The sequence below is a fragment of the Leptinotarsa decemlineata genome, unplaced genomic scaffold, assembly GCF_025532065.1.
Source record: "Leptinotarsa decemlineata unplaced genomic scaffold, Ldec_3_MD MMD2_P_RNA_scaffold_7, whole genome shotgun sequence".
NCBI lineage: Eukaryota > Metazoa > Arthropoda > Insecta > Coleoptera > Chrysomelidae > Leptinotarsa > Leptinotarsa decemlineata.
The window spans coordinates 7,668,963-7,696,361 of NW_027412534.1; the positions used below are offsets into that span (position 1 = coordinate 7,668,963).

The following is a 27,399-nucleotide window of genomic DNA, read 5'->3' on the forward strand; positions in this document are numbered from 1 at the left end:
CACGGTTTTCCGATCGTGAGTCGGGCGCACTACCACCACAGGCAATTCCACTACAATATTTCTAAAGATGACGTCAAAGTGCACCAATTGAATTTGCAGAAAATGGCTTCTGCGCCGCGATTTTGTATGAAAATGGCCACTGATTTTATCATTGAAAAATTAATTTTATATACGATCATATGGCAAAAAAATATAAAAGTTTTTTTTAACATTCTTCTGTTGAGTTCATTTCCGGTTAACCTTGTACAGATTTTCAAGTATTTCATCATTGAAAATAACGGCTTTGGCGAACTATATCCAAATTTCGAATTTCTAATTCCTTTCCTCATAGCGTCGTGTACAATTATTTCTTTGTCACCCGGTATATATCTCATTTGTTTCACAAAATATCGGAAATGAAAAGTTTTCATATCATCACCCTGTATATGATGCTTGAATTTCATATACCTTATGACTCATTTGTAGTTTCCAAAATTTGTATTATCTTAGCAACGGCGATAGGTCGGAAGCCCGGCGGTTCGACGTGGGTGCTCACTCACTTGAATTGACTGCCGTGTTGGTCGGTTGTTCAAGCGATAGATTTTCACTTGCTATCGTCTAACCCGTGTTAGGAATCACACGTTAAACGGGAAGATCTCGTTAATCCTTAGCTCCCATAAGTTTCGACTTCCGAGTGTTGTTGTTCGTAGGGGTACGACAGCTGGTTGACGGAAAAACGGATTTCAAAAAGATATTCAGAAATAAGTATCAGCGTTTCAGATTTCCTAATGACTTTCCATATTTTTTGTCTGTCCTAATGATTATTTACTGAATATAATGTGTACCCCTCTAAATATTATGAATGTGATCTTTTCAAAAAATATCCAACAACAATACAATATTAGATATTTTTGAAATTTTACGAAGGCTAATTCATATTTATATTCACCCCCCACCTTAATAATTTTTCAAATACATATTTTGTGTTCACAGGTCTCAGAATTACTAAACCGTAAACCAATGGAGTCAGACCCAAGAATACACTCCCCTACTCCAGTGATCTTGAAGTCCAACCAAAATGTCACCAACATAAACATAAGAACACACTCTCCTTCTAATTCATCCAGTCCAATTTCTGATGTTCGTGCATGTCAAAAAAACAATCTGGCGAAAGCAGTTAATGGTTTGGAACCCAAAGAACTAGTTGCTTATCCAATAAGATCAAGAAGTAGTTTATCAAATGTGTCAAATACTCATATATCGTCTGTCAAAGGAGAAGTTATTTGTCAGAAAGGACATCACGATAGATACAAGCATATCAGTTCCAAAAGTGTAGTAAAGCTTCCTCTCAGCAATACACAGTTGAATGATAAAATAACGTATAGAACACATAATCATCATCATCATCATTACAGAGAGAAAGACTACAACTCCGAAAGCAATTCCGGTGTTGAACAATTCAAAAGATTGAATAAACTAAACTACGACTGTCACAGGAATCCCGCAGATTTCACGAAACCAAATTCTAAAAAAGAATATTCCAATGATATAATGGATCAAAGTTTTAAAAAAGCTACAAAAATTGTTCATGAGCTTACGAGAAGTAGGGATACAACGTTGTATGAAAAACATCGCCAAAAATGTATAACTGCTTCTGAGAAATATAACGCAGATGTTTTGAGGCATTACAATGCTAGAAAGTCCACGTCAGTATTAGATTTTCGATCGGAGGTTCACATTGGACCCAAGTACGAATCAAAGAGTGCTGAAGATTTGGACACATCAGAATTTGTTAGAGATAACGAGAAACTGTATAAGAGGATTCCAGATTCTAGAAGCGTCAAATCCTTAGATTTCGATAGTGATTGCAATTCCACTACAACTACCAATAACCATCGAACTGACTATACTTCAGAGCCTACAAGTGACTCAAGAATTCTTTATCATCCTAGTGTTCATGATATGAAACCAAGACCCATTCCTCCTAAAAAACCATTGAGGTTATCTCTCCATAAGACACGGAGCCTACACTCTGTGGGTAATGGAGATGACATTTCCAGAAGAACTGAAAGAAAGAGAAACTATAAAGGTGAAAAACCTGCCATTGTTTCGAAAAATTATGATCAAAATGTTGATAATACTGGCTATAGAGAGCAACAACTCAAGTGGAATTTCAGGAAAAGTTTGGAAAATGGTAGCTGGTGTTAAGAAATAAGTGATCACAAATCATAATTCTTGATATGCAATCATTACAGTAATTTTTTCTATAAATATTATGACTGAATGTTAAATATATATTACATAATGGGAAATATTCATTATATTTCAATATAAATTTTCTTGATATGAATCACACCTGGGCATCCACAGTCTCATTCTGGTTGGGATCAATTCCAAAATTGATTTTGTTTCCTTGCTGAAAAGCCCAAGCCATTCTCTTGGTGTTGAAAAAAATTGCTGGCTCCCCATTTTTAGATAAAGTGATAGCTCCTAAAACATAAAAAAATATATGGTACACCAGATACACCATTCAACTTTAAACTGAAATAGTTATATTTTCAGGAGTGACTATTTTTTTTGGGAAAGAAAGTTTTTGGCTCTCTACTACTACATCTTGACACAAAAAAAAAGTAGGAATCTTCCAAAGAAAGGAAGAAAGCAATCAATTTCAAAAGAAGTAACTATATATAAATATAAATATTATTTTCACAACGTTTCGGCAAAGTCTCATTTGCCATCTTCTGGTGATGTCTGGTTTTTTCAACTAGTCTAGTTGAAAAACTTCCCACCACGGATTTATCGAAAACTACTGATTGAAAGAAAAAACGCCAAGACACGTCAGAAGATACATCAAAGGGGACAACTTTTTAACCAATAACTACTTCACCCCCTTTCACCCTCTGCACCCCAGGATCATTTCCTTGAAAATTTTAAATGACAAGGGGTATCGAGTGATAGCTTGTTTGAAAAGTCTTCCGAAGTCCTTCATTATGACGTTTATTTTTTTCAAATCGGTCGATTCGTTTTCCAGAAAATTAGAAAAATATTATTGATCCTAATTTGGGAATTTTCGAAACAATACATACAAAAATATTACATTTTATTTCAATAATCGTTCAAAATGTTGCCCGTTGGTGGCCAAACAATGATATAGGCGATGTTCAAATTCCTGACGGACATTTTCAAATACATGTTGTTGGATATCATGGCAGCTGTCGATAATGCGTTGACGAAGTTCATTCAAATTTGCAGGTTGGGGAGTGAACACAATGGACTTCAAATGGTCCCATAGAAAAAAGTCTAATGGCGTCAAATCCGGGGACCTAGCAGGCCATTCTATAGGCCCTCTTCGCCCTATCCATTTATCGGGAAACTCGTTGTCTAGCCATTGTCGAACCGGAAGAACATAGTGAGGAGGAGCACCGTCTTGCTGGAAATATATCTGAGCCTCATCAAGTGTAGGGTTTCCATCCTCTTCGATTTGGTTTTCAATGGTTTCAGTGATAAGCGGATTGATAGTAGTTTCCAACATATCCAAATAAATGTCTCCATTTAAATTTCTATCAATGAACAATGGCCCAAGCACTTTGTTTCCTAAAATGCCTGCCCATACATTAATTTTTTGAGGGTACTGGGTGTGCCCTTCCACAAAAGCATGCGGATTTTCATTGCTCCAATACCTACAGTTATGCTTATTAACAAATCCATTTAGATAAAATGTGCATTCATCAGTGAAGCAGACATTCTTCACACGAATGGTATTATCATTAATCGCTGCAGTCATTATTTCACAAAACTCCACTCGCCTATCAAAATCATCTTCGGTTAACTCTTGCAATATTTTCATTTTGAATGGATGAAATTTATGGAGTTTAGTAACTGTGTGTACAGAGCCTAATGAAATATGAGTCGCAGCAGCAATTTTGCGTAACGAAGTATTAGGATTTATTCCAAAATGACCTAAAACTTCAATTTGAGCGGCTTCATCCAAAACTCTTCTATTATCACGTTTTTTATTTGCAACCGATCCAGTTTGAGTAAATTTAGTAACTAGGTCCAAAACATACCTATGCGAAGTTAACTTATCTGGATGTCTGGCATTAAACGTGACGGCAGTTTGCCGAGCACATTGATTTTGGGCACCATAAATCAGAATAATTTCCACTTTTTCGGCTAGTGTGTAAACCATTTTCGAAATAGATTCTGAATCAATGATTTACTTTTCACGATCTGAAAACTGTGATAGAGGTAACTGACAGGAAATTCAATTCCTTCTTTCACCTAGCAACTGAGAATAACTACACATGTAAACAATAAAAACAGTTCGCCTAGGATATCTGTGTTGATGAAAAAATCGCGGAAAAAATTGGGATTGGTATTTGGTTATTGCCACGTCTAATCATTCGAACTGCTGTTTATGTTGGTAGTTTTCGTTTTGAATTATAAACGAATTGTGGATTTGGCAAACCTTAAATGTAATTGAAATGAAAAGTGATATTTTCGTGTGTTTTTGTTTTCTATCGGAACAAATAAAAATTAATGCAGATTTATCTAATTTTCTGGAAAACGAATCGACCGATTTGAAAAAAATAAACGTCAAAATGAAGGACTTCGGAAGACTTTTCAAACAAGCTATCACTCGATACCCCTTGTCATTTAAAATTTTCAAGGAAATGATCCTGGGGTGCAGAGGGTGAAAGGGGGTGAAGTAGTTATTGGTTAAAAAGTTGTCCCCTTTGATGTATCTTCTGACGTGTCTCGGCGTTTTTTCTTTCAATCAGTAGTTTTCGATAAATCCGTGATGGGAAGTTTTCAAATGAACACCCTGTATAGATATATATATATATATATATATATATATATATATATATATATATATATATATATATATATATATATATATATATCAAGAGGTGCAACAGTTACACCTCTCGAAGCGAAGCAGTAACACGTCTTGATAATGCCATCTGAGATGATGGCGAAACGTCGACTATCGAATAGTACACCACGGATGAACACACGGAAAAACAGCACATATATATATATATATATATATATATATATATATATATATATATATATATATACGTTGACATAGATTAACAGGTTCTCTCAGTCAAAAAATCAAAAATCAAACTCTGCTTTACTCTGCCAAGCTTTCACTCCTATGCCTTTTTTTTATTTCATACTAACTTTGGTGAGTCTTTCGTAACATATCTATTACTGTATAATATTCGCATGATCTTTATTTTGTAGATATTGTTGATAAAGGAAAAAAAATATATTTCCGAAATATATATATATATATATATATATATATATATATATATATATATATATATATATATATATATATATGAACCTGATTGCTTCCTTCTTCCATTCTTCAAAAAATTCCCACATTTTTTGTATCGAGATGAAGTAGTAGAAAGCCAAAAACTTTCTTTCCCAAAAAACCATTTAACTATTTATGTAAAATTGTGGATACCAATGACAGGGCAAAATAGTCCTAACACAGTAGCACTTAGACTTATATTGGCAATAGGTTTCTTTATTTCTTTCAAGTAGAAAACCCTGTATGTATTGGAAATATTTTTAAATGCTAATCAGGTGGATCACGAAATGGGTGACATACCTATAAATTTCATAATCCGACCATGGAATTCAAGGGAAATATTCATTCATTCAAATATATATTGTTTACTTATCTCATTGTAACATTCGTTCACATTTAGGAATGAATATTCAGTGAGCCAGTGCAAAGCATACCAGGAAATTTGGATTGAGCAAATCGAGATAGGAATACAATGGAAAATTGAACATCAAATCGGTAAACGGATTACTAGAAAATTACTTGTTTGTATTATGCGAAGTTGATTGTAGTAAAAAAACAGCAACGATGAAACATAAGTATTTGTCGGCCCAATTATGGTGATGCAAAACTGAAGCCTGCCTGCACGGGAGCAAATATTCAGATTTGATTATTGGTTTCAGCAGTGAGTGATGATCCCATCACATCAAGTATGTTTTTTCAATAACAAAACACAAGCACTATAGGAAAATCCTTAAGGCGCTCTAAGAGCGGTGTCTTTGCAAAAGCAGCGATTCACATTAGATTTGAATCGCTGTAGATTAAATCCATTTAGAAAAATGTTCCCAGGAAGTTTATTCCTCAGTTCTCAAAATGAAAGAGTTCTGACAAACTGGCAAAAAATCTATCATGCAACGTCTATATGTGATCAGACAGATAAAAAATAAAGTCGGTAATGGAGCTGCCATACCGCTTATCATGCATTGTTTCATAGTTCTTCAACTTATGGATTGATAGACTGGGGCACATCTATCCATATTTCGAGAATATTTACAATTCAAAAATGAGCAATCAGAGCTTTAGCTGGAATAGTTCAAATGGAGAGCTGCAAGTATCGGTTTATAAAGTCCAATATAATAGCTCTGCCATCATGTGTAATAGACTGCAATTTGAAAATTTACATAAGTTTCTTACAAATAGAAACCACCATTCGTATATTAATGTAAGAGCACCAAACCAAAGACTAGAAGTAACAAGGAGATGTAACTCATTGAACAACTCACTGTCCCAATCAATGAAAAATGCAACTCCCGCTAATTTCGAAAAAAAACTGAAAAAACATCTCTCAAAGAATGCTCACTATGATGCGTCTGACTTCAACTTTACTGAATGCCTTTCGTCAATGTAGGACAGTCTCTATGCATCTCTGTTTCTACATTTATATATTTATTTACGTTATTTTGTGCTCGTATTATATGCAATTTTTATCAAATAATCATTGCTTTACGGTAATATTGGGTTCATTTTACATTTATAGTATATAATATTGACTTGTCATAGCACTAAGGTCCAATAATTTGACCAATAAAAAATCTAATATAATATAATCCAATAACGGGTCGATGCAGCGAAGGATTAATAATGGAATACCTGTTGAGTCATTTGCTGGCTGAAATTTTCATGGATAATCTAGAGAATGAAATCCATAATAATCAGTTTACTAACAGATTCTTGTACTGCAGATACGTAGATACGTGCAGATACGTAGTCTGTTTTACTGATACAGCTAGGCAATTCGGCATATTTGTCGAATATGTCAATTCCATCCACTCATCAATAAAATTCATCTCTGAAATGGAGGTGAATAATTCAATAAACATTACTGACTTGAATGATACGAAAATTTAATAAACATGATTTTACAATTTTCCACAAACCATCTCATACAGACATTGTCACATAATTCTTCCACACATCCCTTCCAGCATAAAATAGCTGCATTCAATAGTATGATTCATAGACTATTGAATATTCCACTGTCGGAAAGTAATTTTCAGAGAGAGCTTAGTTTAATCAAACAAATCGCTGTCAACAGCCGGTACGAAGTAGATATTATCGAATCCATCCTTTTCAAAAACTACGAAAACAAGCCATGGACCAGGTCTACCCAGCTTCAATAAACGATAATGTCCGTTACAGTACATTTCTAAATACATTTTTGGTTTGAAGTTCCCTATTATAAACAGCTTATGTTTCTTGGGAAAGTTAAAATAAAAGTTACGTTAATGAAAATGTGTTTTTCACCAGGTATCACAATTTCATTTCCAACCTCATTCGTTGAACACCCTGTATCAGAAGTTATCATAGTATAGTCATCTATTGAGAAAGATCATCTTCAACCTTCTTTAATAAAAATCTGATGATTATTTTAGAGCATACAATTATAGTTTTCTTATGAAAACATACTTACATATAAAAAATTAACTCTATTCATATGATAACGTGAGATAAGACAACAAAATCTGACTGAAATCACATTTAGAATCTGAAAATGTTACAATATGAAGGATAAGAAACGTCATCCTATGAATATATTATCCTAGGAATTAACAGAAAATCAAAGCACAAATAGCAAAGATAAGCGAGGCTCCCAAAAGCAGTCCATTGTAAATCCAAGCTTGGATATCAATACCCAAATACGAATTCGCTTTCTACAAGGTCTTTACCAGCTGACCAAAATCTAGTTGAAACCCTAGCTTTCTTGCAATGAACCGTCGTTGAAACCCTAAAATCAGAATAATTCACACGTCCCATCCAGTACCACTAATATTTCCGAAAGGTGAAATTGATTTATTGATTCCACATATTCGTTAATCGAGAGTGAGCATTATAAAAAACATTGGACTTTTTCCACACTTGATGATTTCAGCTTGGTTAATGATAAGCGTATTAAAAATAAGACAGATATACCTACCCGCAGTTCTGTTCAGTCTCTGGGTCAATTTTTTCAGTGATTGTTCGGTAGCAATTTGGACTTTTTTTCCATATTCCATTTGTTTTATTATCGAATGCGCTAAGCAGAATTTGGCAATTGATTCTCCATGCCCTTGAAACATAAAATGGAACATTCTTTCAGAAATATCATTCAATTGAAACATTTCATTTGTTTCATTACTGCTTTACATATTATGCCTATTACCTACTCAGAGAATTCGATCAAAACTCAAATATTATTTTCATATTTTTTACAAAGCGTAAATTTTTGAAAAAAGTTTTTTTTGTGTATCATTCATTGAAAAATGTTATAGATTCTAGTCGGAGATTGAAAAATGAAATACACAAATTTGGAAAATCGAAATTATAAACCAATTTACCATTATCTTATCAAAAATTGGTGAAAGTGTTTTGATTTTTTTTTATTGTTGAAAAGCTTGGGTGATATTTTTTTAAGTCTAGCGGAACTACTTTCAAATTATCTGCTTTTAGGTCCTAAATTTCGTTTTCCCTTCTTCTTGGAATTTGCCTTTATTAGAAAATCTATATACCACAGTGGCTGAAAACTGAAATCAATGGAAGGATTACAAAAATTCTCATCTTGTTTGCATTTTTGAAGCTATACTGAAATCAAACTTTTGGATCATAAATATTTATATTGAGAAATATATGGATGTACTTCAAATTTTACTGATAAGCAGTTGTTTTACTACACCAGTTTTGATGTAGTGAAACATCACACCGTTGTTTGGCGATCTTAAGAAACATCGAAGGTGTTCTTCGATGTTTCTAGGTGGCCTGCCTTCAAATTAACAGACTCTAATGGAATGTTCGAAAAAGGCTCTCGATCATTTTTTGCCTACGTACAGTGCATATTACTGGAGTTTTTTCCCAACACCAAATCGTTATTTTTAACACCAGGACACGTGTTTCGATTTCCAAGTGATCTTCTTCAAAGAGGAAGATTAAAAGATTAAAAGTTTTAATTTTCCTCTTTGAAGATGATCACTTGGTTATCGAAACACGTGTCGAGGTGGTAAAAATAACAATTTGGTGTTGGGAAAAAACTCCAGTAATATTAGTTACTAGACCAAAGGTTCCAAACAGTGCATCATAAGTACGTACAGTGAATTCGCCAGTCAATTATGTTCTCATAAATGGAAAAAAGTGTATTCAAAATGAAGCCAAACATCAACTTCAATTACAGAGCTTACTACTTCGACAGTGTTTGACATTCGGAGAAAATCATAAAATTTCACAAAATTGTGTCAGAAAAATATTTCATTCAATCTCAGACTCAGAAAAAAAATTTGTTGTGCTGATTATTTAATTTTCATTAAATTCAAATTTCATGGTTGATTACCATACACACCAGTAGATGATACTGCACCAATATTATTATCAGCATAGGTTCCGCTGCCAATTATGGATGAATCGCTACATCTACCAACCATTTTTCCAGTGAGACCTCCAGTCGACGTAGCTGCTGCAATGTTTCCTTTGTTGTCCAAAGCTACTGCTCCCACAGTTCCCACATCACCAGGATTCTGCAAAGAACTGATATGAATTTCAAAAGAATCTGGGTTTGGTATTAGCTTAACTCAACACAGTTTTCAAAAAAAAGTTGGTCAAATACTGATGATTGAATTGAGCTGAAATCAATTTCTCTGACAAGCATAAAAGTAAATTGGACCATATAATCATCAAAAATATAGTTCAAGGACTTTTTTCTAAGACTATCTGTTCCTAGTTGAGTAGATCTAGGAAGAGAAGATCTGTTATCAATTTCAATAGCAAACTGAATGCGAGAATGAACGTTGTAAGGGTTAATCACACATCATTCTAGTCCATTTCTTACATCTCCTAGATCTGCGACGTGTTACGATTTCGGCTTCGCTCAGTTTCATATTTTTGATGATGTCCAATCAGGTGTTCGAAATTCCTTACATACGATAATGACAGTTCGGCATTTTGTTACATGAATTCAGAAAAGTATCTGTTACAAATCTAAGAAGTAGAATTGATAGCACTGTTATTGATTTAATATGTAAATCTGTCTTGTAAACTTTATTTTAATATACTGTAAAATTCAAGTGAACTACTTGAATTTTCAGGTATAGTTTTCTTTTCGATTTTCGGCCTCACACGAAGAACTTGATTTTGGGCGAAGGTAGTTATATGATATATCATAGTGTCTCTGGGTGAGTTTGTTAAAACAGTCTTGATAGATGCCCATCTTTAAGATATGTTTATGTCATGCATATCTCTCATTAGCTCTGATTTTATTTTTTGTGTCTTGTATTAGAATAACACGACACTTATTTGTTTTCAGTCGAGTTATTAGATGGTTGTCTTGGCGTGGTATCAAGAAGAAAATGTTTCTGGAAAGTGTTGATATTGATCCAAGCTTCCTAGAGCTTTTGAAGTTCATTAATGCCTGCTTACTGTAAAGTTGTGATATATAACGTAGATTTTGTGTAGGTTGAAACGGAAGACGGAATATTCGTAAATATATTTTTTTTATTCATCTGGTCGAAATTCTTAAAAAGTCGTGTTACTACTTTTACATTATGTGGGGTAACTGACGAAACTAGTCAGAGAGCCCAAAAACAATACCCGAATATCCGGCAAATCATAAAACCATTGAAATCAAATTACAAGGCTTAACTGAGTCATTAGATGTTCCGAAGAATTATGAATGATAGCCGACAAACACCAATAGTGAATGTTTATTTATCAGAAACAATTGAAGGACTGAAAGTCATTTCAACACATTTCAACAAGCATGTTTCCCAATCACCAAAACTTCAATACCCTTCTCGACGCGCCTTCCACCAAGTTGGCGTCTTCAGAGATGAGATCTTCAGTTTTCTTCGTCTCTCGACGATGCCAAATTGGTTGGTGAAACGCGCGACAAGAAGAGAAATAAAGTTCTGGTGATTGGGAGAACCGTTTGTTTTTAGATCGAAGTAAATAACTTTAAAATCGATTCCACTGACATAATATAAAAACAAGTTTGAAAATCATCGAACATTAGATACATCATCATCATCTAAGATGATTTGAATGAAGAACTCTGATCGCATAAATTATTGGGAAAGATGTTTTTAACTTACAGTGCCATTACGTTCTACGTCAATTTTGTTACGTATACGTTTTTTGAAAAAATCCAATGCCAATTGTGCTTTTTTTGTAACTAAACTTCCGGCCGGTAGAGTAGGTATACCTTGCTCTCTTGCAAATCTTTTAGCTCCGTCCCCACCTAGCATGAAATGTGGCGTTCTCTCCATAACCAATCGTGCAAGACTGAAAACAGATTACCGAGAAAATTGCCTAATTCAGATGACTTCTTCTTCTACTGATTTTTCGTCAATGAATAGTTGATAATATGTTCATAATATCACTTGTCAGTTTAATGTCATTAAAAAAAAAACGTATGAAACCACCTTTGAAAATATTCATCCTTGACTGACCCAAAAATTTCAAGAGAGTTTTCTCGAGTGCCTAAACGAGTCAACATCGTTTACGTTTCGCTCCGCATTTATCTTATTAATTACCACGTTGTATTCATAGTTAATCAGTGTCACAAAAACCGACGTATGTCTTGAATATTTTTATGTACTTTTGAAACGAGTTTTTTGCCGAAGTCGAACTGATAACAGCCAGTCATCTAAAGAGAACTGATAAACCTTGGCTTTCTCTTTTTTGCCTACCCCTCATTACCAGAGGCGTTGGCAGTATTCCTGTATGGATATATTGCTGCACACCAAATAAGTGAATGTAACTAAGTCAACCAAACAAATTGCCTTTGAATACAAGAGCAACAATAAACAAAATAGTTTTACCTCAACTCACAGAAACCAAATTGTTGCACAACATGAACACCAACAATCCAGTTCCTAGCACCAGTTACGTATCAGCCGTCAAAACAGCACCCAAACCATCTTTCCCAAAAAAGGAGCAAGCCGTAGTGGTGCACGCTGATGATAACCTGAAGTTATTTGACTATGTTGAAGAAATATGCGATATTGCAGGCCCCAAAAATATTACGTTCGCATGAAGGATTTCGAATAATAGAACCTGCATCTATCTTGCCAATTCTAATCTTATGATGCACCCAGTCGTAAATATTGCTATGAACATTTGCCAACTCGTTTCTCCAGCAAAACGAATAATCATCTCGAACATATCTCCCTATAACCCCACGAACTTGCTGAAAATGCTATTGAGAGCCTCGGTTTGGTATTCCAGGCGACGAATACTCCCATATATTAGGTTTCAGGTGACAAGTTTATGTCCTTTCCCCATCAGACATAGATACGACAGATAAGAGGGAGAAACACCAATTATAAAGTTCATGGCCTAACCTACGAGGAAGAAGTCACCACCAATGACCAACAAATTGCCAACATCCTTGCCCAACATTTTCAAAACAAAATCCAATCCCGAACCTCCAAACTCAACAAACAATCCACATCCTAAACAAACTTCCTACATTTGTCACTCTCTCAATCTTCCCTTCACTCTTTCCGAATTAAACTGTCCTATCTACAATAAAGGACACAGCTTCAGGACCAGATGACATACCAAAGATCTTCCTAAAATTATTACTGTCAGAAACTAAAATGAAACTGCTCGAACTTTGCAACAAAATCTGGTGCAGCCAACAATTTCCGGCTCTATGGAGAGAAGCAACCATAATACCGATAAAAAGAACAACTCAAATACCAATCTTTCCAATTCCTTCAGACCAATTTCTCTACACTTAGTACTTAGAATACTTAGAATTGCACAACCCCTTAACTTCAGAACAGGCAGGTTTTCGATCAAACAGATGCACATTAGATAACTTGGTTACTTTACATACAGACATCTCAGAAGCTTTTGAAAGTAAAAAAGACCTAATTGCCGTTAGTCAGCACCATCGACACGATTCGCAAAACTACCATTTTCGAAAACTCATGAACTTTGGAAACTGGAAACATTTCCTCCTTTCTACAAAACTTCTTAACCAATAGATCTTTTAAAGTTGTTACAAATGGACTGTCATCTACACTGCATTTTTCAGAAAACGGAGTCCCACAAGGCTCGATTCTTGGGAGTTATCTTTGATAGAAGACTCACATGAAGACAACATATTCAGGAGACAAAAGCTAACTGTCTGAATCGTATCAACATTTTAAAATCATTATCTCATCACCAATGGGGAGCAGAAGAAGGAATACTAATACGGACTTACAGATCATTAGTCCGCTCCAAACTGGATTACGGAATGCCCGCAAAACATACCTCGAATACCTTGACACAAACTAAACCACAGCACTACGAATATGCCTGGGTGTCTTCAGATCCAGTCCGATGGAAAGCATTCATATTGAATCCTCTGAACCACCTCTCTTTATAAGACGAAAATACCATCTATTATCCTTTTTCTCCAGGGTATCTGCTTACCCACAAAACCTGGTATTTGAATTATTTGATTCTATACTACCAGCTCCCCAAAACAGATCCAGAACGTCGATTTCAAGAATTGTGGACAATTCTTATACCATATTTCAAGAAACACCAAACTCAAAGCTACAACTCTTATAGAACTTTCTAAAACTCCGCCATGGATCAAAAAACCGACAATTTTGAACATATGCCTGAATAACTACAATAAGCACGATACGCCTAACATAGTCTTCATACAAAGATTCAGAGAACTGATAAATAACTAGCAATTCGATAAAATCATTTATACTGACGCATCCAAAGAAGTTAATGGTTCCTACCGGATGTGCTGTTACTACACTCGATGCAATAATAGCAACATACAAACTTCCCAATTTCTGTAGTATACACACAGCTGAATTATATGGAATATTACAAGTGTTGAGGTCTCCAATACAAGTAAACTTGCCATATGCACAGACTCCCTTGCATCAATATTCTCTATCAAAAATAGTTACTCACATCATCTTTTGGTTCAAGATATCCTCGACACCTGCCACCACCACATCAGAGGTGTCCTTGCGAATATCATCTGGATCCCTTCTCATGTAGGAATTACGGGCAACGAACGTGCAGACCAAGCAGCTAAACAAGCTTGTTCCTGCGAATTGCCAGAGGAGCAAATCCAACTCCATCAAGACTTAAAATCAGCAGCTCGACAAATGATGATACAAACATGGCAAACACAATGGAACACATGTACCACCAAACTACATACAATCCAACCCACAGTTTCTGCGCTGGATCTGCCCCCAATGAAAAGAAAGGACAAAAGTGTTATAAGAAGACTCAGAATAGGCCACTCCCGACTCACCCATGGTTACCTGATGTCTTCACAAAATCCCCCTACTTGTGAATTCTGTGGTAATGCAAGACTCACAATTGAGCACATACTTTTAATTGCATACACTACAGCCCATCTCGCCGCAAACACAAACTCAGTGGAACTCTCAAAGACATTCACGGCCTACCTAACCCCCTCAGTGTCGTGATACAATTCCTCAAAGACTGTCCACTGATTCATTTGATGTGATTTTTTTGTTTTGTTTTGTATTATTACGTAAATGTATCACAGATCCCGTGTCAAAGGCCATTAGATGCCGAGACACGTTAATATTAATAAAAAAAAATTCAAGATAAAAGAGTCTCCAATGTATGATTTCATTTAGGAAATATGTGGTTCATTTTTCAAAATTATTTTGAAGAAATAAATAAATTTCTGGTAACTAAATGAAAAAGAAGGTGTTTTGAGAAAGATTTGCTTCCAAAATATACTTTTTATGTTTTAAAAATGATCATATGAAAGTTTCACAATGAATTGTTGTTCCAATGCGTTTACGCTGAGGGAACCTATTCGGTGCGATATATTAGTTATATATTGATGAAGAAAAGATAAATGAAACTTTCTATATTTTTAACCATTTTTATTTGTAACTAACCTTACTGCAATCGTCCTATAAGGACATTTTCAAACTTATACATTAAACTAACAGTGGTTTATTACATTAACCTTTATATAGCATCCCTGTAGGTAATAATACAGGTACTTGTCTTGATTCAGTACCTGAATTTACAATTTACAAGGCGGATTTGCTAATTTGAAAACCAGTGAGTGAACTAAATTGATTTGATCATTTAAAAGGTTGCACCCGCAACCTTGTGAATTTACAACGATTCTGTCTGTCTGGATGGAAAGAATATCTTGTGATGGTGATGTCTGTATAGCTAGGTTTTCTGAAAACATTGAACTCAAATTTATTGTGATTGTGTGGTTAGGTCTAAGAAATTTATCTGTTTCTCTATCTCTGTTTCGAGTGGGAACTGAATGTTGCTATTGAGATTATTCATGAATGTCAAAAATTGGTTCAGCTGTCGTGTAGTATACCTCTGAAACAGGCGAGAATATTGTCTGCTAACATTCTAGCTAGGGAAATTGATATAATTACACAGATAGGTCATGATAATGGTTTCAACGCAGATACTATCCCTCAGGTCAAACAACCAGAAATCAAGGAATGGTCAACTCTAACATATTCAGGAAAAAGAAAAACAATTATAAACATTCGTTATGGAGTTGAATCAGATCTCATTCACAGGATTGCTACACAATATAGTAAATGAAAGAGGCGAAATTTCACTTGAATGGATCACTGTCATTCTTACTGGTAGACATCCGATGGATAAGTAGAGAGCCAAAACCTTTCTCTCCCAACACTTAATCTCTCCTAAATAAATATCTCTTTCAACTCAAACGAGAATCCTATGGCTGGGATTCAATCAAATAAGCGAATGAATTTTGTCACCGAGTACTCTATCATTGAGTAGATTGAACTCATTTCGTGACATAAAGTTGTAATATTTGTTTCAAAAGTATTTATTTTTTTTTCGTGTAATTCAATGTTTATATGAAAGTATCTGTTTTGAGTGGACTTTTTCCTCCATCCAGTTAGTGTCTGAAAGTTACTTCTTTGCATGATCTAGTTTAGAGTTACCTTTCTGAAATCGATTGCTTTCTCCTTGGAAGATTCCCACATTTTTTTGTATCAAGATGAAGAAGTAGAAAGCCAAAAATTATTCTCTCCTGATTTTTAGTTCACTGTCGAACATCAAAGAAAGTATCAGAAACAGTGCAAAAATGTATTCAGAACGAAGACATCCATTATTCTATAAAAAAATTTACAATAGTTGAATCAAATTTCTGATTGATATTTTCAAAGAAAACTTCTCTTGCACATTCTGAATAGAGCTCTCATGAATATCACGAACAAGATCTATATTCTCGTAAGCTAATGGATTGAATTGCATATTTGTTAAACCAGTATTTCATCAGTTCGGACTTCCATTGTCTAATATAATATAAATCGACCCGAAGACGATTGTGGATACTAACAATCGAAACGTTGTGGCATAACTTGGTTTGAAATCTTTTTATTTTCATTCTTTTATTTTTGTTAATAATATTTTTAATTTTTTTAAATTTTTTCAGCTTTTATTATTATTTCAATTTTTATTTATTTGGTTATTGTTGTATGTTATTTCTTTGTAATTTCAGTTTTTTGTTTAATAAAATTGTTATTTTTGGTGAATCTTTTTGAATTTTTTTCAGGGTTATCAAATCAATTTATATTATATTAGGCAATGGAAGTCCGAACTGATGAAATACACCACGAAACATTGTCAACCACCTTCAAACAAATGTTTGGAACATCAAAATATCAAATTCATTTTTTTTACTTATATTACATAATTGATTCTATTCAATTTGATCAACATTCCATATTCATGTGAATAATCTGGAATAGTGAATAGATATTTTTTGACTGACTGAAGTGTGCGTTATGAAAGACGTATTGAGATGAAGGATAAGAGTATTTACCAGTCGGATGTTTCGTTCCCGTTACCCAATTACTTTTCCGATCAGTTTTCAGGAACTCAGCTGGTGGATGACATTCAATGAGTGTTATTTTGAAGGATGAATGATGAAGTATATATAAAGATTTCATCGTTTCACATAGGTAAGGTCTGGATGAAGTTCAAAAACATAAAGAAATGCTTATGGTTTTTACTCGTTTCGAAGTGAGAGTTAGTTCATCAATAATAGAACCCATCAACTAATAAATTCCAACACGTTCGATTTTGTTGGATACCGCACATTGAATGGTGGCTGGGCTCAAATAACCGCTAAATTTTTTTTGAGTCAAGATTCCTGAATTTTATGATTTCATCGAGTAATTTTTTACTTTTCACTCAACGCATTGACTTTTATTGATTTTCGTTTCAGACAGTGAACAATCCAAAAACCGAACATGTTAATGATATCGCTGCATTTGTATTTTGAAAATTTTTTGATGAGTTAGAGAAAGTGTGAAGTTTGTGTGAAAATGAAAGAAAAGAAAAAATATTCAAAAATATCATGGATGTGTATGAGAAGGATAATATTTATCGCATATTGAATTCGAGTAGAGTAGTAAATTTTCAATATTGATTACCTTATAGGGTGAGCTATATCCTTCACAAGTGTAACTGCACCTGACTTCAAGTTTTCTCCTAGCATAATACTCGCATCCATTTCCACTTCTCCATCAATGTTCAATACCGATCCATATCCTGTTATCAAAAAAATTATAATTCGTTAAGTTGAACTCTCAAAATGCGAACATGCATGGAGAAGTTAGGAGAAAAATAGTTCCATCGATTGTATCGCTAATGACGGAGATCATAAGCAATAAAAATAACTGTTTCCGGTGAATGAAATGAGAGAATAGGGTAATGGTGGGTTTCACATATTTTGGTTCTGATCGATAATACTGCTAACTAGAATTACGAGGTCCTTTACAAATTTCTTCAAGTACGCTCTGCGATCGCTCTGCTAAAATGACTCTTCAACATATATGCTTCACGATCTTCTTCGTTTTCTCTGATTCCTACATTTGATAAAAACCAGTACAGAAACATGGAAGGAAGATATAATTCAATTTCAAAATGAACGCTTGAAAATACATGTGGATCATGCATGGAAGTTACTTTCAAATACAAACTGGAATGAAAAGTCGTTTCGAAATAACTACTTTCCGTATAAATATTGAGTTACGCTAGAGAAAAAATACTTTCAGAACAACTAATTCTATGAATTTCATTAGTTCGGACTTCCATTGTCTGATATATTAAATACTTTGAAATCCCTGAAATAACTAAAAAAAATAAAATGAAAATGAATAACTTAAAATAAAAATTATATTAAGCACCGCGGTGCTTAAGCATCATTATATATATTATTATTATATTAAGCACCGGTTCAGTGGGAGATGACCGTTTGGCGGAAGTAGGCCATTTTTTGCTTGATTTTGAGTTTCCATATGTTGCCTATTGTTGTTGAACAACATGTATGCGACTTTTTTTAATGTCCTGCTACGAATCTAAAGCAAGTTGTGATGTTGTACTCGGACCCAATTTTTCCTCTCCTTTCCGAGAATCCTCTGATATAGGGTAGTGCAAGCACTGGTTGTGACTGCTTCTCTTTCTTGCGAGGCTACTTACTTTTGTCTTTTAGCCAAAGTCTGTTCCACTATCCCTTTGGAGTAGCTATTCCATTGATGATCATTTTTGATAATGCCTAGTTTCTTCTCGAGACCTTCTTCCGTATTACAGAGCCCGAAAGCACGATCTAATAGAGTCTTGATGATTCCTCTTTAGTCGATTGATGGTGGTTGGATTCGTCGGTCAGATAGTGTCCCGTGTGAGTGGGTTTTCGGTATACAGATGTTTTCCATGTGTCGGTCCTCTGAGATTCACAATTCGTTGTGGACTTCCTTCTCCATTGTGAAAGTGATGGAAGGTCTTACGCTGTTGATGTGTTTCAGGAAGATATCTAGTTCAGTATTTCCATGGTTCCATATTATGAAGATATCGTCAACGTATATCAACCAGATACGAAGTTTCTTGTGGGCTTCTTCAATGGCCAGAGTTTCAAACCACTCCATATACAGGGCTATTCAAATTCGTTTCTGTACATGGGGATCTCGTAAACGATAAGAGATAGAGTGTCGATTAAATTGTGGCAAAGTTGTGTATTTTAGAGACCTATTCAATGATGTGAATAAAACGAATAAAGCTCTTTTGGTTCTGGAAATATACAGGAAAAAGCAAAATAATCCCAAATTACTTTTTGCCTATATCTTCTTTATTCGCAGACATATTGAAAATCTGTCCACATTTTGCTAGTGACACTTCATGTGGGCTCTCAGAATATATCCATGAATCTTTTATACAGGGTGTTATCTGACTTGGGCCACCCCTATCTTTGAATTTTTAATTACGGATCTGTATTTTTTGTTGTAGTTTTTGGATCGTAGACGTTCACTTCATACTAAGAAATTAAATTGAATTTTATATTTCGGGATGTTTCGGTAATATTCGATCAAAATTGTGTGAATTATTCCCTTTTAAATTACGGCCCTGGAAATTGGTTGACTGAGTTGAATAAAAAATTATAGCAATTTCACGTCTCTTAGATAGCTATTCATATTTTTTCCATTGCTGTGAGCGTTTTCTACAATGAACTTTATGATTATTTGAAACATATTTATCAAAACTATATTATATGTGTTTTGATAAACAGAAAAAAAAATGATAGCAATAATTGCTGTGACATTACCCACCTAAAATAATTACAGGCACGGGACTCGACGGTGAATCTTGTCTTTAAGGACCACTGTAAGGTAATTTAGAACGAAGTTCTCTTTAAAAAGCAAGCAAGAAAAATCTTCGAACAATCGAGCAAATATGGCGCATCAAAACGTTTTCACTCAGGTCTCTACAGACGAAAAAGAATCTCGACAGTCGTTCATAAAAAACCCGACACTGGAAATACTGTTTGCAAATGCAAAATACCCGTCAAAGTGAAATATTGGTTGCCTATCCCGGAGGGTGTGAGAGCCTTTGATACATATGATTAAGGGCGGCAGAAAACTGTAAACAACAGGAATCGGCCTCCACTACGGCGGATAAGTTACCGAGAAAATTCACCAGATGGCGAAACGATACAAGTTAAAATTGAAATAAATCGAATAGATGTATTTTGTCACAAAAATTCAAAGATGGGGTTTGCCAAATTCAGATGACACCCTGTATAAAAGATTCATGGATATATTCTGAGAGCCTACATCAAGTGCCAATAGCAAAATGTCGACAGACTTTCAATATTCTGCGAATAAAGAAGGTATGGGCAAAAAATAATTTGGAGTTTTTTGCTTATTTCAGAGACCTATTCAATGATGTGAAGAAATCGAATATAGTTCTTTTGGTTTTGGAGATATACAGGAAAAACCAAAAAACTCCGGGTATTTTGCATTTGCAAACAGTATTTCCAGTGTCGGGATTTTTATGAACGACTGTCGAGATTCTTTTTCGTCTGTAGAGACCTGAGTGGAAACGTTTCGATGCGCCATATTTGCTCGATTGTTCGAAGATTTTTCTTGCTTGCTTTTTAAAGTAAACTTCGTTCTAAATCACCTTACAGTGGTCCTTAAGGACAAGATTCACCGTCGAGTCCCGTGCCTGTAATTATTTTAGGTGGGTAATGTCTACAGCAATTATTGCTATCATTTCTTTTTCTGCTTATTAAAACACATATAATATAGTTTTGATAAATATGTTTCAAGTAATCATAAAGTTCATTGTAGAAAACGCTCACAGCAATGGAAAAAATATGAATAGCTACCTAAAATATGGAAAAAATTCTCGAAAAACCCTACGATACCTAGGGAGACGTGAAATTGTTATTATGTTTTTATTCAACTCAGTCAACCAATTTCCAGGGCCGTAATTTAAAAAGGAATATTACCGCTTGACTGACTTGACTGCATTAACCTTTCTCAATATTATATATATATATATATATATATATATATATATATATATATATATATATATATATATAACAGTTACACCTCTCGAAGCGAAGCAGTAACTCGTCTTGATAATGCCATGTAACTGTTACACCTTTCGAAGCGAAGCAGTAACTCGTCTTGATTTCGTTTCGCCACCAACACCCGGAAAAACAACACATCATATATATATATATATATATATATATATATATATATATATATATATATATATATATATATATATATATATATATATATATATATATATATATATATATATATATATATATATATATATATATATATATATATATATATATATATATATATATATATATATGTATATATATATATACCGCCTGCCCGGCGGTATATATTCATTCAGAATTTTCCCACTTCCTGATATTAACTTGTGATTATCAAGAAGCAGTAGAACTCTATTTTTTGCAAACATCTGACACAGATAGTGTATTTCAATGATCGGTAATATTGTCCTTCCGTCATCCATCCACTTTTTCGTATTAAACCTAAACTTCTAATTGGTGCTTCATGGAGCATTCAGTCTTTGGAGTGAACCCTAAAGAATATAAAAACAGGTGGAACTGTATTGCCAATCGCACTGATAAAATTTAGTATCTACACTAATATTTGTTTTTCGCCCTATGACATTTGGGCCACTTGTTCAGACCCACAGTGTGCAATAATTTTCGGAGAATCCGTCACAGTTGATGATCCAGTTTCATCACAATTGTTGATATTGTGCAAACTCAAACCTGGACAACACTTTCTCTAAATTATTGTGACATTGTTCAACAATATGAGCATTAAATGATGTGACCCATGGTAAAATGCAGTTCTCTGACTTGCGACTTCTTACTGTCGAATCAGATTCTCCGTCAATCAGCTGACGCTTCATGAACAACAACCCTCATAAGTCGGAAATTGTGCGAGCTGGGGATTAACGAGGTCGTATTTTCTAACGTGAGATTTTTAGCGAGGGTCAAACGATACGCAGTGAACATCCAAAATGCACTCGAGTGACCTATAATTAGTCTGATCTCGGAGGAATGAATCCAGTCATCATCCGAAGACGATTGTGGATACTAACAATCGAAACGTCGTGAAGTAACTTGACTTGGAATCTTTTAATTTTCATTTCTTGGTAATAGTTCAGTTTTTAACTGTTGCGTGTATTTTATTTCATTGTAGTTTCAGTTTTTTTTGCTTCATATAATTGTTATTTTTTTGGCTAATCTTTTTAATTTCTATAGATTTTTTCAGGGATTTCAAATCAATTTATGTCATATTAGTCAATGGAAATTCGAACTAATGAAATGCTCATTGGTACTGTTGTTTATGTGTACCTATAAGTTTCTTTTCTGATAGATATCTATTGATTTTTATATCGATTTAGTTTAAAACATGTCTCGACGAACTGTACAAGAGAAAATTGAAATAAAACTGATGATTGGAGAAGGTGCGCGGTCTTATCACGAAGCAGCTTCTGAATTTAATCGAAGACACCCACTCAATACTCCTGTACACTCTGGAACAGTTTCCAAAATTTACAACCAGTTCAAGAGAACCGGCCAAGTAATAAAGGTGTGGAAATTCGAAAAAAATCATAAGACAGCATATCGTGCTGATCTCCATAAAAGTTTGAGAAATTTTTCACTACAACTCGATATAGGGCAAAGTAAAATTTGTAGATTTTTGAGAAGACATAAAATGCATGAGTTCAAACCGAAATTTCTCCACACTCCACACGGTGGACGAACAACGAAGAATGGAATACTGTTTGTGGGGCCATTGCAATTACCTTGAAAAATATATTATTCAATGCTGAGGCGACTTCCACCACTGACGGTGAGATATTGGGCAGATCTAAATCCACACTGGGTGGTGAGTTGTCGAAATCAAATATCCCAAGAATGTGTGGTATGGGATACTAAATGAAAGATTATTAGGATTTTTTTTATTGAACGAAATCTGAATGGAGAATCATTCGTTCATTTTCTGGAGAATGGGTTATCCGACTTTTTGGAAAAATTGCCTCTGAATGTAAGAAATGAATGAAGTTTTCAGTTGGACGGTTCACCCGTTCACAAGTATGGGATAAGCAGGGAATGGCTCAACAGAAACCTACCTAGGAAGTGAATTGGACCTTATAGCCCTCTCGTGATGTGCCCCTACGTTTTCCTGATCTCACCCTCCTAGACTTTCATTTATGGGTAACGTTGAAAACTAAAGTGTATAGAGATAGGCCCTCTATTCGTGAAGATTTCTGCACGAGAATAATCCAGGCACACTAAGAAGTTACATCTGGGAACTGAGAAATGTGTCTGTAAATAATAAAAAACGAATAAAAATGCATTCTCTTCAAGGAAAGACTCATAGAATAAAATATTATTTGAATTTTGTAAATCCGAATCAATATAGAATTTACAATTGATTCTATATCCTTTCTTCATCATTGTTGAAATTATTAGTACTATACTTGTGAAACATGAGAACTCTCCTCAATTATTTGCAGTTGGATATATTCAATATTGAATTTTTCTTGACCCTGAAACTTCAATATGTTGCAATTACATTTTCTTAATTTTATAAAATTGTATTATTTTTGTAGTTATTTTCTAATTTCATTGCGTGATTTCAAAAGACCAACATTATCGTCCATTATCCTTCTAGATAATCAGGTAGACAAATTTTCAACAAAGCGATTGCGTTTTTTGAGACTTATGAGGCGCTATCTCCGCATACTTCAGACAATGTTTTAATGTTGGTGTTCAATTATAGCGTTAACTATGTGTACTTGCTGTACAACATCATTTTGCGGCAGATTTCATAGTAGAAATGCTTTGATCCCATCGACACATTGGGGCTTTGTTTTTCCCCAGGCGTTTGATGAATTCGACCACCTCTTGGCGGCTGTAATTTTTTTGATATTATTGGAGCCAGTTTGCTTTTTATGTTGTTAGCAGTATTAGTGTTGGTTATTAGCACACCGCCTTATCAATTCATACTCCTCTGCATATTAATACATTCCTATCTCATAGTAATTGGTTACAAGAAAATACCATCGATACTTTATTTCAAAGTGAAATCAGTAGTAAAATTACATTCTGGAGAGGTGTATTGCATCGTATAATAAATGGTATTATTTCTTCAGTATCAAGTGAGAAGCCATGATTCTGGAAATGTGACGTTCACTATCTGATCATGATTCTATTTGAAAAAAAAGATTAATGTTTTTTTATATATAAAGATAGAGAAGTTTCTACTTCTCCATCAGTTCTACACAAAACCTTTCTTTCCCTGGAATTAATATATTCTCGAAAATATATCCTTAAACTGAGATTCAAACCGGTAGTATCCTGGCATTTTTCTATTCCTTGGACTGTTTTTTGAAGGTTGATGTGACTGGTTCTCACGTTTTTGAATCTTCGTGTAGATTACCAAATCGTCTTTGGCAACGTGTTTGACAACGTCAGCTTATCCTGATTGATGATGCACGTTTAATAGTATTTATTACCTTGTCAATTCTTAGCTCGGGCAAGTTTCGATTTCTGAAGGTTGTTGTTCGTAGAGGGGTTAACGAAAAATCGACTTTAACAGATGCAAGATTTGATTCCATTATACCCTGGGCGAAATGAATACATCAATACCTAGTTCTAATGTAATAATACCTTCGACATTTCAATGATGATAGTTTAGTTGCGGAAGAATAATTACAACATGATATATCCAAATGAATCACTGACATATTGATCAAAATGTCCTAGAATGATATTATTTTCACAATCGTAGTCTAAACGTTTGTTTACAATTTCCCAATTTCCGTAGTCAAATTTTCAACATTAGGTCTTATGAAAGATCAACTTTCAAGGCGATTGCGGTGGCCCAGATCATAGTTAAATAAAATTTATATAACATTGTTTGCTCTCATATATACTTATTCTATAAAATTTAGACAAATTTTCTTGAATATTTTCCACATATTGAGTTAAAAAAGTTCATATTTGATAGTGTTAATAGAGTAGGAAGCGTTCTAGATTTGATTTAGGAATACATGAATGTGACATCAACACACATGGAGAGAAACGTGTAATGATCGATCTTCGACATCAACATTGAAGTTGATGAAGTTATCAATGGAAAGACTTGGTGCAAAATTTCGAAATGATGTCAGTATTAAGGATAAAGGAATCACACGTTAAAAGGTAAGACCTCGTTAGTCCTTAGCTCGCACAAGTTTCGACTTCTGAGGGTTGTCGTTCGTAGGGGTGCGACAGCTGGTTAACGGAAAAACAGATTTTTTTTTAAACAGAAAGAATTGCGTCGTTATCCCATAGAGACTAGAACCGCATTTACTTTTGCAACCTGGTAACACTGCTTCTGTGCTTTTAGCCTCAAAAATTAAATTTGACAACTAGTAAATCAGCTTTTTTGTCATTTCCATAATTTTTTCACAAATAAATTCAAATTGTTTAAATACATCAATTATGTACTAGTGAGTTTATTTTTACTGTTGTGACTTTACTATAACCTGATTATGACCTCTGAGATAAAATATTTGACCTAGTTTCGTCTGAATATTCGTATTAAGGTGTTTTGAAGCTTCTTACAAATGTTCTATTGGAAGCACTTTCCCAACACTAGAACAAAAATTACAATCTTTCGAAGCGCGTTTTGCTAACAAAGTTAGCGTCCTCAGGATATCATTAAAATGAGGACACTAACTTGGTTAGCGAAACGCGCGTCGAGAAACCGTATTTTTTGTTCTGGTGTTGGAAAAATGTTTTCAATAGACTCATTATACGCCAGAGGTTTCAGTACGAACTGTCAAGTTACAAAAGTTGTTCGAAATCAGACACCTTATCATTATCCACACTTTCTCCATTGTCCAGATATTCTGAATGTGTATTCAATAGTTAATTCAATAGACATTACCTGCATTGAATTCTTCAAGGTCTTCCATGACTCTGACAGCAGCTTCGACAGCATCCAGTGCACTTCCGCCATCTTTCAGAATCTTATAACCTATTGAAACCGACTTTTTTATACCTAAAATTTTATCAGGGACCCATTCGTCAGGAGTGTCTCCAGCTCCCCCATGCACAATAATTATTGGTTCAGTTTTGAAACTACTAGATGTAAACGAACGAATAACTCTTGAGTGAAGAGGCAAAATATTCATCAACCACATTATTTGTGATTGAATGTTTAGTAACTGACTAAACAATCTTTGAAATCTTGACTTTCAGTAACGATAGAAACAAAAGTGTATGTCATGCATTTAGTTGTACATGGACGAAGCAGGTACATGTAAGAAATTAACAAAAAATAAATAATAATTGCACAAAGAAACTTTCCCTCGGTTATCTTAAAGGTGCGATTTTCTTCCATCCTTTACAAAAAAGTGGACGTATGCTTCTCCACTCACAACCGATTTTAGTAAAATTGGTGACACGTGTGAATCGTTGTATTTGTATCACGCGCCAGTATACGGGTGTCTGCTATATGCTGTATAATGTCCTCTGTTAGTAGTCCCACTGTGATTTAAAATTGCATATACATTATAAAAACAAGTAGCCACATTTCCTGCTACAAAATTGTCCATATTCAATCCTTCTACAGGCAATTCAATGACATCATTCAATTTGCCTCTACTTACCGTTGGAGAGAATATTTTTGAATGTATTACTAAAATATGGGGAAACTTGTGGATTGATAGGGACTTTGTGCATTTTCTTCTTTACTTGCATTTCGAACTCGTCGGTTTTTCATTTCCATCTAAAGTTTCTTCTCTTGTAAACGAATCCAAGCATTGCCACAAACTCAATTCGTCGGTTCTTTGTGGTATGGAGAGAGGCAAATCCCAGAAAGTATCAAATGTTACTGATGAGTGTCCACAGTGTGTGCGTTTCATCGTGGATTTTAATTGACCAACGAAATTATCTACAATCTTACGAGTTATGCATCTTCAAATATGTGAGCCATGACTCTTGTGCATTTCCGTTGTCGTTCAATTTTTCATCAATCTTCGTTAAAATTGGTTTAGGTTTTTCATCAATTATATTATCGTCTCCATATAAACCTTCTAAAAGATAACGAAGAAACTCCTGGGCATCTTGATGGGAATTACCCTGATTTTTCAAAGAGGTTGTATTTACCACTTTATCAAATGAATCTTCTGACCACAACCCCGTATGACTTCTGCAAACGCTTTGC

At 34.4% G+C, this 27,399-nt stretch overlaps 2 protein-coding genes across 6 annotated transcripts in view; one reads left to right on the forward strand and one right to left on the reverse strand.

Moving 5' to 3' along the window:
* The window catches only part of sprt (PDZ domain-containing protein sprite), a 214,592-nt gene extending 212,299 nt beyond the window's left edge, over positions 1-2,293 (forward strand). For all 3 annotated transcript variants that reach the window (XM_074170289.1, XM_074170291.1, XM_074170290.1), the window contains one exon: positions 973-2,293. In XM_074170289.1, coding sequence (XP_074026390.1) covers positions 973-2,187 — 1,215 coding nt within the window. In that variant the 3' untranslated portion in view covers positions 2,188-2,293. The remainder of the gene's footprint in view (positions 1-972) is intronic.
* On the reverse strand, positions 2,260-26,424 carry LOC111503264 (isoaspartyl peptidase/L-asparaginase). Of its 3 annotated transcripts, none has more exons than XM_074170292.1 (6): positions 26,119-26,424; positions 17,767-17,884; positions 11,401-11,590; positions 9,648-9,831; positions 8,265-8,396; positions 2,260-2,469 (listed from the first exon to the last, which is right to left on the reverse strand). In XM_074170292.1, exons 1-6 carry the CDS (start codon positions 26,372-26,374, stop codon positions 2,330-2,332), a joined length of 1,020 nt encoding a protein of 339 aa, XP_074026393.1. In that variant the 5' UTR covers positions 26,375-26,424; the 3' UTR covers positions 2,260-2,329. The 3 variants fall into 3 exon arrangements, with proteins under 3 accessions (XP_074026393.1, XP_023013298.1, XP_074026394.1); XM_023157530.2 differs by having other exon boundaries at positions 9,657-9,831; positions 26,119-26,422; XM_074170293.1 differs by lacking the exon at positions 11,401-11,590 and having other exon boundaries at positions 9,648-9,841.
* Between the last annotated feature and the right edge of the window lie 975 nt (positions 26,425-27,399).

Coding starts and splice junctions, on each gene's coding strand:
- LOC111503264 (XM_074170292.1), bottom strand. CDS start 26,374: ATGTGGTTGATGAATATTTTGCCTCTTCACTCAAGAGTTATTCGTTCG. Junction 11,591..17,766: donor GATATAGCTCACCCTATAAG/GTAATCAATATT, acceptor ATCTGTTTTCAG/TCTTGCACGATTGGTTATGG. Junction 9,832..11,400: donor ACGTAGAACGTAATGGCACT/GTAAGTTAAAAA, acceptor AGTTCTTTGCAG/AATCCTGGTGATGTGGGAAC.